The 14,903-nt window shown below is 39.5% G+C and overlaps 1 protein-coding gene across 1 annotated transcript in view; it reads left to right on the forward strand.

Annotated features, from left to right (window-relative positions):
* Positions 1 to 14,903, forward strand: part of LRP1 (LDL receptor related protein 1) — a 595,167-nt gene that overhangs the window by 280,075 nt on the left and 300,189 nt on the right. Inside the window, 6 exon segments of the mRNA XM_053708175.1 lie at positions 467 to 689; positions 1,112 to 1,301; positions 1,425 to 1,547; positions 2,675 to 2,815; positions 12,067 to 12,192; positions 12,366 to 12,482. Of these exon segments, the coding sequence (XP_053564150.1) occupies positions 467 to 689; positions 1,112 to 1,301; positions 1,425 to 1,547; positions 2,675 to 2,815; positions 12,067 to 12,192; positions 12,366 to 12,482 (920 nt within the window).

The raw sequence follows: 14,903 nt of genomic DNA on the forward strand, positions 1-14,903 counted from the left end.
GGTTAAACACATAGAGTAAAAGTGTTGTTAGTGATAACATTATATGGACTAATGAAGTAGAGCATGTAAGTTTTCCATTATTATGGCCCTTTTAAAGGGATGCTAAATACAGTTCATGCACCTTCCTCCAATGTGCTGCCATTTTGTAACTTAGTTTCACTGTAGGTATCTGAATGAGAGTTGCTGCACATATGCAAACACATCAACATTAGAATGCATTTTAAGCTTGATTTTACCATGACTAAACCCATGACTAGAGGGAGGCAGGAAAAAAACCCTCAATTCTATGCTTATAAAATGTTTTTAGTGCTTAATGTTCCTTTAAGTATTCCTATAATGAAACACATTAAATAGTTTCAGCACTTTCACATCTTGAGCAGTGGTAGGTATTTTCAATGGCATTGTGAGGGTTTTTAAAATAGGCTAATGGTATCTGTTTTCCATTAAGAACTTTCTGTATTTAAAGGTGGATGTACTGGACAGACTGGGAGGAAGATCCCAAAGATAGTGCAAGAGGAAAGATTGAAAAAGCTTGGATGGATGGTTCCAACCGTATGACCTTTGTAACTTCTAAGGCTGTACTATGGCCGAATGGACTTACCATTGACGTTCCCAACAAGACTTTGTACTGGGTAGATGCCTTCTTTGACAAGATTGAAATGATATACCTCAACGGCACAAACCGTAAGGTTGGTTACCGTCGCTTTTATGTTGTTTTTTAAAAACATATTCCTCAAGAATGGCACCATGAAACAGCTTCATTATTAAACTAATTTATTTTTAACTCAAATCATATCACCAATACCAAAGTAACTAACCTGGGCAGACCTAGTTCAAGCGTTTACACCTAATAGAAGCTGATATGGTCAATACTAGTCTAGTGTTATAAGGAGAATGGATCAAACATGCTTTAAAAGATGGGCGATACAGGTCCATGTAGTCAATCAAAGTAAAAAGTATTCATCAATCTGTAATATCAATAAATCATGGCTTCGCACACTTAAAATAAAAATATATATTTGTAGTCTATCGGAATTAACTGGAAAGCCCTTCAGTCTTTGTCCTTGTTAGACTTGCAAGAGAGTTTAATTTTCTTTTCCTTTTTCTGTAGGTGGTATATGAAGGTGTTGAGCTAAACCACGCATTTGGCCTTTGTCACTATTCCAACTTCCTCTTCTGGACAGAATATAGAAGTGGTAGTATCTACCGACTGGACCAGACATCAAAAACTGTCACTTTGCTGAGGAATGAGAGACCACCCATCTTTGAAATCAGAATGTATGACGCCCAGCAGCAGCAAGGTGGGATTTGCCTCTAATTAAAATAAATTGCACTTATAAGGCAATTATTTCTACGCATGTTTAGCTGATCATTTTAGTGTAATATCTTGTGAGCATTTTGAAATGTATTATTGTTAACAACAGGTTCAAACGCATGCCGTGTAAATAATGGTGGATGCAGCAGCCTGTGCCTTGCTGTCCCTGGGAGCAGACAATGTGCCTGTGCCGAAGATCAGATATTGGATGATGATGGAGTGACTTGCAAGGGTGAGCTTCTTATCTGTAATGGAGTTTGCTATGAAAAATGTAACCATGCATGTGCCCCACAATGATTCCACAGTTTAGAAGATCAAAGGTATAAAGGCATATTCCTGAGAAATGTATGTGTGACACAAATCCTGTTGCTTCTTCTACAGCCCAGCCACTCAGGGGGTAAAAAGACGGTTCCAAGCCACAAGTGGCTTTATTTCTTGTCTTTCTGCCCTATTAAATTCGGTTCCCCATCCCCTCACAAAAGCACCCTTTTCAGGGCATTTTCTAGCCTCCTGGATGTGTGTTATTGTACCTGCAATACCCACTACCTATTCTAGCTACGCTACCTTGTTTGCACTTGGTAAATACAATATGGCTTGTCGCTCCCACTCCATATGACCGAAGTAGACCAAATATTCACAGAATGTGCGCTTGAGGTTTTAAATTATACCAGATACTCGGGGGTGCTCACTCTAGAAGCCGAGAGCTTCACCATTAAATTTATTGGGCATAAAAGGGGGCAGGGCAAATTTCTATGTTTGTTTAAGCTCATCTCCCAGCAGTATCTGGACACATGGAGGGAGAGCAGGGGGCAGTATCTAATTGAATTTTGAATGTTTATATTTTACTCCTTTGTTTATATTTTACTGTAAAAAACCCTTTGTCTTGACCATTAAAATGAGTTACTGTACTAAGCCTTGTCTGGTGTTTGTATGGGAGGGAAAGAGCTTCTTTCACTACAAAGCTTAATCACTGCAGATAGGGCTACTAGCTGAGTAGCACTCCCAAAAGCAGGAGCACTGGTCCCTGGAGGTCTTAATTGGCACTTGGAGAAGGATGTGCAGCACTGCGAGACTGCTCTGGACTTTACCTTAGGGTACAAGCTCCAAGGTCCCGTCACAGTATGCTTCATGACTCTTTAAATATTGCAACATAGTGAGGTCTCCTACAGATACTGATATCCATCCCCGCAACTCATTTGCATTGGTTCTTCGAGAATACAAACTTTGCATTTATTCCCTGAACACAGAAACTCTGCCAGTGCCCATTAATGTCATAGAATTCCCCTGTGTTCATTTAATTAGCTTTCTTCTCAAGATATCAAATTCTGCATCTCATTACTTATTTCTTCTCTTTTAAAGCCAATCCATCTTACGTGCCTCCTCCCCAGTGCCAACCAGGAGAGTTTGCTTGTGCCAATAACCGCTGTATCCAAGAACGCTGGAAATGTGATGGAGACAATGATTGTCTTGATAACAGTGATGAAGCACCTGAGCTTTGCTGTAAGTATCATCTTCAAGTGTGCATGTAGTTTACTGGATAGTTCCTTTCTCCGCTTGCTTTTATATGAGTAATCAGTGCAACTCAAAATATCTTGTATAGTACATTTGTTGTTTAATTGTACTGGTAGAAAAAGAAATCTACCTGCTGTTGCCCTGTGTATGATGTATCATGTTAATCAAGAACGTCAACACATTTTTTTGTTTGTTTGTGAGTATATAATTGTTCTTTAACCCCTAAGTTACAGGGACATTAAAGGAACAGTCTAGTCAAAATTAAAGGGATAGTCTAGTCAAAAATAAACTTTCATGATTCAGATAGAGCATGCAATTTTAAGCAACTTTCTAATTTACTCCTTTTATCAATTTTCTTCATTCTCTTGATATCTTTATTTAAAAAGCTGGAAAGTAAGCTTAGGAGCCGGCCCATTTTTGTTCAGCACCTGGGTAGTACTTGCTGATTGGATGGCTACATTTAGACAGCAATCAGCAAGTGCTAACCCAGGTGCTAAACCAAAAATGGGCTTCTAAGCTTACATTCTAGCTTTTTAAAATAAAGATACCAAGAGAACGAAGAAAGATTGATAATAGCAGTAAATTAGAAAGTTGCTTAAAATTGCATGCTTTATTTGAATCATTTAAGGACCAGTAAACACAGTAGATTTGCATAATTAACAACTGCATGATAACAAGACAATGCCATAGCACTTAGTCTGAACTTCACATGAGTAGCAGATTCTTTTTCTAACAAATTTCAAAGTTATGTATATTTCCACTCCCCCTGTACCATGTGACAGCCATCAGCCAATCACAAATGAATATACGTATATGCTGTGAATTCTTGCACATGCTCAGTAGGAGCTGGTGACTCAAAAAGTGTAAATATAAAAGATTGTGCATATTTTTTTTATTGGAAGTAAATTGGAAAGTTGTTTAAAATGACATGCTGTATCTGAATCATGAAAGTTTATTTTGACCTGAGTGTCCCTTTAAAGTTTAATTTTGACTATACTATCCCTTTAAACTTTCATGATTCAGATAGAGCATGCAAATTTTAGCAATTTCTAATTTAATATAATAGGAGTAAATTAGAAAGTTGCTTAAATTGCATGCTCTATCTGAATCATGAAAGTTTAATTTTAGACTAGACTCCTTTAAATACTGTTAAGAGCATATGTGCAAATTTCTTATTTATAAGGGCTATGCAAAGTGTTTTGTTTAAACCCCAGGGTACAAATTCATGTTCATTCTTCTACCGAGAGAGAGCATAATTTTGCATTCACTAGAGATATGTGAACTGACCGCTTCTTCAGTAACACGAACAGCACCCCATCACCTCACAAACTCATATGCAGTGCTATGCTGCTCTTCCATTGGACAGTGAAGTGCTAGGCTGAATTCAGCTGTGATTGGTCCAGCTCTTTCTGGCTATAACAAATGAGTATTGGCCTGCAGAAATTGACGCTTTAATTTTAGCTTGGTTAGTACACTGCTGTACTGTAAGAGAGCTTTCTAAATGGTAAAAACTGATATAGATTAGTTATTATGTGGGGACATATAAATTGTGTGTTTGAAAGAGCAAGTTAATTACCTGTGAGGTGGCATATTTATGTTTTGTGCTGCCCTAGGCACTAACAATTCTGCTGCCCCCCCCCCAAATGGTTTTAGGCCTTTTTTCCCCTTAATATTATTTTGGGTCAGTGTTTAAAAAAGGGAGGAAGGGAGGGAGAGAGGGAAAGAAGAATACACTTTGAAACAATCACTGCCCTTCACATGCAACAACATACAGTAATTACCATAATTCAAGTAATGAAACTTTTTAAGTGTCTGTTTACTATTTCATGAATGCAGAAAAAGCTAGCTATTAGTAGCTAACATACACTAGTGTTGAGAGTTTATGATTAGACATCACAAGCTGATGCTAAGCAGTGCACAGACACATCCTGTCTGTTAGCTACTAAGACCTGCAATAAGCACTGCGCTCGCAGACCTACCACAGCTGACAAGGGGAGGCAGCATATCGGCACATGGTCTTCTCCTCCAGCCTCACCTTGTAAGCATATCGCCAAGCATAATTAACAAATGCATTATAAAAAGACAATGCAAAAGCCCTTAGTAGATTTCAAATGAGTGGTCAGTTCTATTTTCCGCCCCCTGCATCATGTGACAGCCATCAGCGAATCATAAAATGCATTTATGTGCACACTGAATTCTTGCACATTCTCAGTAGGAGCTGGTGCCTCATAAAGTATGCATATAAAAAGATTGTGATTTGATAATGGGAATTGGAAAGTTGTTTATAATTGCGTTCTCTATCTGACTCTTGAAAGTTTTAATTCTGACGTTAGTGTTCCTTTAAGTTATTGCATAATATTAGTGTTCCTTTAATGTATCTGGGCAGCAGTGGCTGTAACATAGAAAGTTTACATAAATTCTGTGAAAATATTTTTAATATTCAAACCCTATCACCGTATTATCACAGTCCAGATGCTGCATATAAATTACATGTATTTTAAAGTGAATGTCAACTTTCATGATAAAGTGCCCGGTTTTTAAAAGAACTATTAAAAACAGGGGCACTTTCATTCATGAAAGTTTACATTGCACTGGATTTTACAAATACTTACCTTCTTCACCTGAAACACCGGATCGCTGATCCCCCCCGTCTGCTTCTTCCTGCTGTACTAACACAGCAATGACGAAACCGGCTTCCTCCAATCACGGTGGGGCCTCACCAGATGAGCACTCCTGGGGGGGAAGCCGTGATTGGAGAGAGCCGGTTTCATCATTTTTGACGAAGTACAGAGGAGCTGCAGGTGTGGGATCGGCGATCCAGGGTTTCAGGAGAAGAAGGTAAGTATTTGTAAAATCCGGTGCAATGTAAACTTTCATGAATGAAAGTGCCTCCTGTTTTTAATAGTTTTTTTAAAATCCGGGCACTTTAACTCGCACAAGAGAACTTGCAGTCAGGATTTATCAATGACCGCTGCTTCCCTAGAATCCCTACCTTGTTCTCCACCTCTTAGGTGGAGAATTTCAATCTCCCTGGTCTCGTCCGACCAGAGAGAGTAACCGCTCCTGCCCACGCGTATTGCTGCCCGCCAGAGGAGAGCTCGAGCAGAGAGGGGCGAATATGTCCACCCCTGTCCGCCAAGGATTGATAAATCAAGCTATAAGTGTGGTTTTTAGAGCTAACTTAAAAATTAAGTTGAGGGGCTTTATATATCAGGATTCATTAGTTAACTCTTAAGGGCAGACTAGAATATTATAGATGTATTTATTACAAAAACAAAGTAATTTCCAGTAATTTATTCCTTTTAAAGAGCTACTTTGGTCCCATGATGTGTAATTATCTGGTGTTCAGTAAGCTCCTGTTGTTCCTAATTGCTTCTGCAGACATGGAATCACTACAAAGGCTATACAGTTCCGGCCATACCTTATATGAATGTGGAAGTGTTAACTTTTCATTTGCCGAGTTATCAATATTACTGTTTGTTCTGCAGACGGTAGCACATTCACTTCTGAGAAATGAAATTCCTTCTTTAAACTAAGTGGTCATTTTTGAGCAATAAGGAGTTAAATGGGTTAAGCAAATAGTTAAAGTACTGATTGGTAGATACCCAGGAGTTATTTGCTGCTCCCGAGAGGTAATTTAACTTTGTGTTTAAACCATTTGCAGGGATTTAACACAGAGCCTTTAAGGGTCAGTAGTGCTAAAATGTCATGCTCTAACAAATTAAAGCGTGTAATGTTTGCAGTACACTGTCACTTTTAACGCAGCCTATGCTTTTAGAGACTGTGTCAACTAATATCTCTGTTAGCACCTAACCAGACATCATAAAATGTGGTCTTTCCATTTTCCATATGGTTCTATTTGTCTGCTTTTGGTCTGACTGTCAGTGTGAGCAGTATTCATTTAAACAAGTTAAATAGAACTCACTCTCAGTAATTAAAGGGACATATCCAAAAGCGACCGGCAATGTGTAATGTTCTTGATATTTTTTTTGTCAGTAGCATAATGCGAAATGAATTATTAAAAAAAAACTAAAAACTTGCTCTAAAATATACTGTTTTATTTAAAAAAAATTATTTATGTCCCTTTAAATTAATTGTTGGGTAGGAATAAGAGAATATTAAAAATGCTTAGTGTACACTGCAAACACACATTTAATATTCTATTAAGTAATCTTAGGCCTAGATTTGGAGTTTGGCGGTAAAAGGGCTGTTAACGCTCCGCGGGCTTTTTTCTGGCCGCACCATAAATTTAACTCTGGTATCGAGAGTTTAAACAAATGCTGCGTTAGGCTCCAAAAAAGGAGCGTAGAGCATTTTTACCGCAAATGCAACTCTCGATACCAGAGTTGCTTACGGACGCGGCCGGCCTCAAAAACGTGCTCGTGCACGATTCTCCCATAGGAAACAATGGGGCTGTTTGAGCTGAAAAAAAACCTAACACCTGCAAAAAAGCAGCGTTCAGCTCCTAACGCAGCCCCATTGTTTCCTATGGGGAAACACTTCCTACGTCTGCACCTAACACTCTAACATGTACCCCGAGTCTAAACACCCCTACCCTTACACTTATTAACCCCTAATCTGCCGCCCCCGCTATCGCTGACCCCTGCATATTATTATTAACCCCTAATCTGCCGCTCCGTAAACCGCCGCAACCTACGTTATCCCTATGTACCCCTAATCTGCTGCCCTAACATCGCCGACCCCTATATTATATTTATTAACCCCTAATCTGCCCCCCTCAACGTCGCCGACACCTGCCTACACTTATTAACCCCTAATCTGCCGAGCGGACCTGAGCGCTACTATAATAAAGTTATTAACCCCTAATCCGCCTCACTAATCCTATCATAAATAGTATTAACCCCTAATCTGCCCTCCCTAACATCGCCGACACCTAACTTCAATTATTAACCCCTAATCTGCCGACCGGAGCTCACCGCTATTCTAATAAATGTATTAACCCCTAAAGCTAAGTCTAACCCTAACACTAACACCCCCCTAAGTTAAATATAATTTAAATCTAACGAAATAAATTAACTCTTATTAAATAAATGATTCCTATTTAAAGCTAAATACTTACCTGTAAAATAAATCCTAATATAGCTACAATATAAATTATAATTACATTGTAGCTATTTTAGGATTAATATTTATTTTACAGGCAACTTTGTAATTATTTTAACCAGGTACAATAGCTATTAAATAGTTAAGAACTATTTAATAGTTACCTAGTTAAAATAATAACAAATTTACCTGTAAAATAAATCCTAACCTAAGATATAATTAAACCTAACACTACACTATCAATAAATTAATTAAACACAATTGCTACAAATAAATACAATTAAATAAACTAGCTAAAGTACAAAAAATAAAAAAGAACTAATTTACAAAAAATAAAAAAATATTTACAAACATAAGAAAAATATTACAACAATTTTAAACTAATTACACCTACTCTAAGCCCCCTAATAAAATAACAACAAAGACCCCCAAAATTAAAAATTCCCTACCCTATTCTAAATTAAAAAAGTTACAAGCTCTTTTACCTTACCAGCCCTGAACAGGGCCCTTTGCGGGGCATGCCCCAAGAATTTCAGCTCTTTTGCCTGTAAAAGAATAAATACAATACCCCCCCCCCAACATTACAACCCACCACCCACATACCCCTAATCTAACCCAAACCCCCCTTAAATAAACCTAACACTAAGCCCCTGAAGATCTTCCTACCTTGTCTTCACCATACCAGGTTCACCGATCCGTCCTGGCTCCAACATCTTCATCCAACCCAAGCGGGGGCTAGACATCCACTGAAGAAGTCCAGAAGAGGGTCCAAAGTCTTCCTCCTATCCGGCAAGAAGAGGACATCCGGACCGGCAAACATCTTCATCCAAGCGGCATCTTCGATCTTCTTGCATCCGGTGCGGAGCGGGTCCATCTTGAAGCAGGCGACGCGGATCCATCCTCTTCTTCCGTTGTCTCCCGACGAATGACGGTTCCTTTAAGGGACGTCATCCAAGATGGCGTCCCTTGAATTCCGATTGGCTGATAGGATTCTATCAGCCAATCGGAATTAAGGTAGGAATATTCTGATTGGCTGATGGAATCAGCCAATCAGAATCAAGTTCAATCCGATTGGCTGATCCAATCAGCCAATCAGATTGAGCTCGCATTCTATTGGCTGATCGGAACAGCCAATAGAATGCGAGCTCAATCTGATTGGCTGATTGGATCAGCCAATCGGATTGAACTTGATTCCATCAGCCAATCAGAAAATTCCTACCTTAATTCCGATTGGCTGATAGAATCCTATCAGCCAATCGGAATTCGAGGGACGCCATCTTGGATGACGTCCCTTAAAGGAACCTTCATTAGTCGGGAGACAACGGAAGAAGAGGATGGATCCGCGTCGCCTGCTTCAAGATGGACCCGCTCCGCACCGGATGGAAGAAGATTGAAGATGCCGCTTGGAGAAGATGTTTGCCGGTCCGGATGTCCTCTTCTTGCCGGATAGGAGGAAGACTTTGGAGCCTCTTCTGGACCTCTTCAGCACCGGATGATGGATCGCCAACCCCCGCTTGGGTTGGATGAAGATGTTGGAGCCAGGACGGATCGGTGAACCTGGTATGGTGAAGACAAGGTAGGAAGATCTTCAGGGGCTTAGTGTTAGGTTTATTTAAGGGGGGTTTGGGTTAGATTAGGGGTATGTGGGTGGTGGGTTGTAATGTTGGGGGGGGGGGGTATTGTATTTATTCTTTTACAGGCAAAAGAGCTGAAATTCTTGGGGCATGCCCCGCAAAGGGCCCTGTTCAGGGCTGGTAAGGTAAAAGAGCTTGTAACTTTTTTAATTTAGAATAGGGTAGGGAATTTTTTATTTTGGGGGGCTTTCTCCGGTCGTCAGATTAGGGGTTAATAATTGAAGTTAGGTGTCGGCGATGTTAGGGATGGCAGATTAGGGTTTAATACTATTTAATATAGGGTTAGTGAGGCGGGTTAGGGGTTAATAACTTTATTATAGTAGCGCTCAGGTCCGCTCGGCAGATTAGGGGTTAATAAGTGTAGGCAGGTGTCGGCGACGCTGAGGGGGGCAGATTAGGGGTTAATAAATATAATATAGGGGTCGGCGATGTTAGGGCAGCAGATTAGGGGTACATAGGGATAATGTAAGTAGCGGCGGTTTACGGTCGGAAGATTAGGGGTTAATTATTTTAAGTAGCTGGCGGCGATGTTGTGGGGGGAAGGTTAGGGGTTAATAAATGTAATACAGGGGTCGGCGGTGTTAGGGGTAGCAGATTAGGGGTACATAAGGATAAGGTAGGTGGCGGCGCTTTGCGGTCGGCAGATTAGGGGTTAATTATTTTAAGTAGCTGGCGGCGACGTTGTGGGGGGCAGGTTAGGGGTTAATAAATGTAATACAGGGGTCGGCGGGGTTAGGGGCAGCAGATTAGGGGTACATAAGTATAACGTAGGTGGCGGTCGGCAGATTAGGGGTTAAAAATTTTAATCGAGTGGCGGCGATGTGGGGGGAGCTCGGTTTAGGGGTACATAGGTAGTTTATGGGTGTTAGTGTACTTTAGGGTACAGTAGTTAAGAGCTTTATAAACCGGCGTTAGCCAGAAAGCTCTTAACTCCTGCTATTTTCAGGCGGCTGGAGTTTTGTCGTTAGAGCTCTAACGCTCACTTCAGAAATGACTCTAAATACCAGCGTTAGAAAGATCCCATTGAAAAGATAGGATACGCAAATGGCGTAGGGGGATCTGCGGTATGGAAAAGTCGCGGCTGAAAAGTGAGCGTTAGACCCTTTAATCACTGACTCCAAATACCAGCGGGCGGCCAAAACCAGCGTTAGGAGCCTCTAACGCTGGTTTTGACGGCTACCGCCAAACTCCAAATCTAGGCCTTAGTGTTCCAGATGTTAACATGCAATGACTAAGTAATATAAATGTCAAATTTCACATTTCTATGTTTACATATCATTTAGTAGTTTTATACTAATACGGATTTGTGATGATAAACTAACCACTTCTGTAAATAAATAATTTTTAGCCCCCCTATAAGAGTCTTAGGTGCCAAGGATCTGATCTAATTAAAGCGCAGGACTATCCTAGCACATGGAAAGTGGCAGCCTGTTCTTTTAACACCTGGAACTGAATGACACAAAATTGTTATTTTTATGGTTTCTCTCTGTATTTTAAGTGCACCTGGTAAAATAAATTCCTTCATTTATATTCAGTGAGATGTTAGTGCAAATCATGCAATGGAAACTAATCACATTTCTAAGTAATTTACAGAATCCAGCACAGAGATGCTTTGATTATATAAACTCCCTTTAGCGCTTCCACTGACTAGTAAACTATCCACTTCAACAAATAGCCCAGCATAAAATTTTAAGCATATATTGTTAGCAAAGATATGCAACACTACTTTTACGTATATCAAGGATATTTTATTCTGATCTGGATTCTCTGATGTTTTCATTTAATGGGGAAGTCTAAGCAAATAAAAAAAAATATTTCTCTGTTTTGTGCAGTTCATTATTTAAAGCAACACAACGGTCAAAATTGGAATGGTTCAGAGAGAGCATGCCTTTTTATGTGCATGCACACTTTCTGAGGTACCAGCAACTAACAGACATGTACAAGAATTCACAGTGTTTATATATGTGAGTCTGTGATTAGCCAATGGTTGTCATATTATACAGGGGGCAGGGAAATGGATGGAAATTTTTAAATTTGTCAGAAAAAATCTACTGATCATTTGGGATTCAGAAATAGTGTAATTATATGTTAAACCCCTGATAAAGGGATGTGAAGCCCAAAATATTTATTTTATGATTGAAATAGAGCATACGTTTTTAAGCAACTTTCTAATGTACTTATCATGTCTGAAGCACTATATGGCAGCAGTTCTGCAATAATGTTATCCATTTGGCAGCACTATTTCCTGCCATATAGTGCTCTAGACATCAACTTAGGTATCTCTTCAACAAAGTATACCATGAGAACGAGAGTGTGCATCTGTTTTAGAAAATGAAGTTGGTGTTACAGCCTGTGATTAAAAAAAAGCTTTTCCTGAGGGCGCCAGACTGTATGTAGAGTTTGTGGATACTTTAGAGGTCTCATATATGTTTAAATATGACAAACTAGCAGTTCATAAGAAAATATATAAAGGATTATGGAGACAACGTTAATCTTTTTACAGTGTAAAATATATGAGATGTTGTCCTCTTTCTTGCCCAGACCAGCACACTTGCCCACCTGAACGATTCAAATGTAAGAACAACCGTTGCATCCCTAGCCGATGGATGTGTGATGGCGACAATGACTGCGGCAACAGTGAAGATGAATCAAACTCCACGTGTTCTGGTGAGACGATTTTGTTGATATTTGTTTATTTATTTTGTATGATCAAAATAATTTTAAAAAATTGCATTATTGCTGCTTTATTTTCATATTTCTAATTTTCACTTTCTCTTCTACACCTTTATTTCTGTTTATCCAATACACGGCTTACCCACTTCTCCCTTCCTTTCTTGCAGCTCGTACTTGCGCTGTAAACCAATTCACTTGTACCAGTGGGCGCTGCATTCCAATTTCCTGGACTTGTGATCTAGATGATGACTGTGGCGATCGCTCAGATGAATCATCTACTTGTGGTCAGTATTCTAGGATCTGTAATCTACTGATCTTCATTTTCTGCCCGTATTTTGTATACTACTACATTTTGCTATATCATTTATTTTCAGCTCACCCCTGATTGATTTTTAAAGTCCTATATATGTTTCATCCTTTTTATGGATATTAAATCTTTATTTAGCTATGGTATGATGCCTCCAAAATCAGCTATCAAATACAGCAGAAGCAAACAAGGCTTGACATGACATGAAACCCAAAAAGTTATTTAATGATTTAGATTAAGTGTACAATAAAAAAAAAAAAAGGTTCCAATTTACTTCCATTATCAAATTTACTTAAGGCTAGATTACGAGTCTTGCGTTAGCCTTATAAAGCCGCGTTGAGAGGTCCTAACGCTGCTTTTTAACGGCCGCTGGTATTACGAGTCTTGCAGGTACAGGCGTACCGCTCACTTTTTTGGCCAGACTCGAAAATACCGCAAATCCACTTACGTCAATTGCGTATCCTATTTTTTCAATGGGACTTGCATAGCACCGGTATTCCGAGTCTGCCAAAAAGTGAGCGGTACCATTCTCCTGTCAAGACTGGTATTACATTTAAAAGTCAGTAGTTAAGAGTTTTATGGTCTAACGCCGTAGTATAAAACTCTTAACTAAAGTGCTAAAAAGTACACTAACACCCATAAACTACCTATTAACCCCTAAACCGAGGCCCCCCCACATCGCCGCCACTATAATAAATATATTAACCCCTAAACCGCCGCACTCCCGCATCGCAAACACTAGTTAAATATTATTAATCCCTAATCTGCCTTCCCTAAAATCGCTGACACCTACCTACATTTATTAACCCCTAATCTGCCGCCCCCAACGTCGCCGTCACTATATTAAATGTATTAACCCCTAAACCTAAGTCTAACCCTAAACCTAACCCCCCCCTAACTGAAATATAATTTTAATAAATCTAAATAAAATTACGATCATTAACTAAATTATTCCTATTTAAAACTAAATACTTACCTGTAAAATAAACCCTAAGATAGCTACAATGTAACTAATAATTACATTGTATCTAGTTTAGGGTTTATTTTTATTTTACAGGCAACTTTGTATTTATTTTAACTCGGAACAATAGTTATTAAATAGTTATTAAATATTTAATAACTACCTAGCTAAAATAAAGACAAATTTACCTGTAAAATAAAACCTAACCTATGTTACAATTATACCTAACACTACACTATAATTAAATTAATTACCTAAACAAAATACAATTAATTACAATTTTAAAAAATTACCTAAAATACGAAGAAAACCCCCCACTAAATTACAGAAAATAATTACAAGAATTTTAAACTAATTACACCTACTCTAATCCCCCTAACAAAATAAAAAAGCCCCCCAAAATAAAAAAAAAAGCCCTACCCTACACTAAATTACAAATAGCCCTTAAAAGGGCCTTTTGCGGGGCATTGCCCCAAAGTAATCAGCTCTTTTACCTGTAAAAAGTACAATACCCCCCAACATTAAAACCCACCACCCACACACCCAACCCTACTCTAAAACCCACCCAATACCCCCTTAATAAAACCTAACACTAACCCCTTGAAGATCACCCTACCTTGAGACGTCTTCACCCAACCGGGCCGAAGTCCTCAACGAAGCCGGGTGAAGTGGTCCTCCAGACGGGCAGAAGTCTTCATCCAAGCCGGGAAGGAGAGGTCCTCCAGACGGGCAGAAGTCTTCATCCAGGCGGCATCTTCTATCTTCATCCATCCGGCGCAGAGCGGCTCCATCTTCAAGACATCCGACGCGGAGCATCCTCTTCAAACGACATCCAACTGAAGAATGAAGGATCCTTTAAATTACGTCATCTAATATGGCGTCCCTTCAATTCCGATTGGCTGATAGAATTCTATCAGCCAATCGGAATTAAGGTAGAAATAATCCTATTGGCTGATGCAATCAGCCAATAGGATTGAAGTTCAATCCTATTTGCTGATCCAATCAGCCAATAGAATTGAGCTCGCATTCTATTGGCCGATTGGATCAGCCAATAAAATGCAAGCTTAATCCTATTGGCTGATAGCATCAGCCAATAGGATTTTTTCTACCTTAATTCTATCAGCCAATCGAAATTGAAGGGACGCCATCTTGGATGACGTTATTTAAAGGAACCTTCATTCTTCAGTTGGACATCGTTTGAAGAGGATGCTCCACGTCGGATGTCTTGAACATGGAGCCGCTCCGCGCCGGATGGATGCCCGTCTGGAGGACCACTTCGCCTGGCTTCGTTGAGGACTTCGGCCCGGTTGGGTGAAGACTTCTCAAGGTAGGGTGATCTTCAAGGGGTTAGTGTTAGGTTTTATTAAGGGGGTATTGGGTGGGCTTTAGAGTAGGGTTCGGTGTGTGGGTGGTGACTTTTAATGTTGGGGGGTATTG

This window comes from Bombina bombina, chromosome 3, assembly GCF_027579735.1.
Source record: "Bombina bombina isolate aBomBom1 chromosome 3, aBomBom1.pri, whole genome shotgun sequence".
Classification (NCBI taxonomy): Eukaryota; Metazoa; Chordata; class Amphibia; order Anura; family Bombinatoridae; genus Bombina; species Bombina bombina.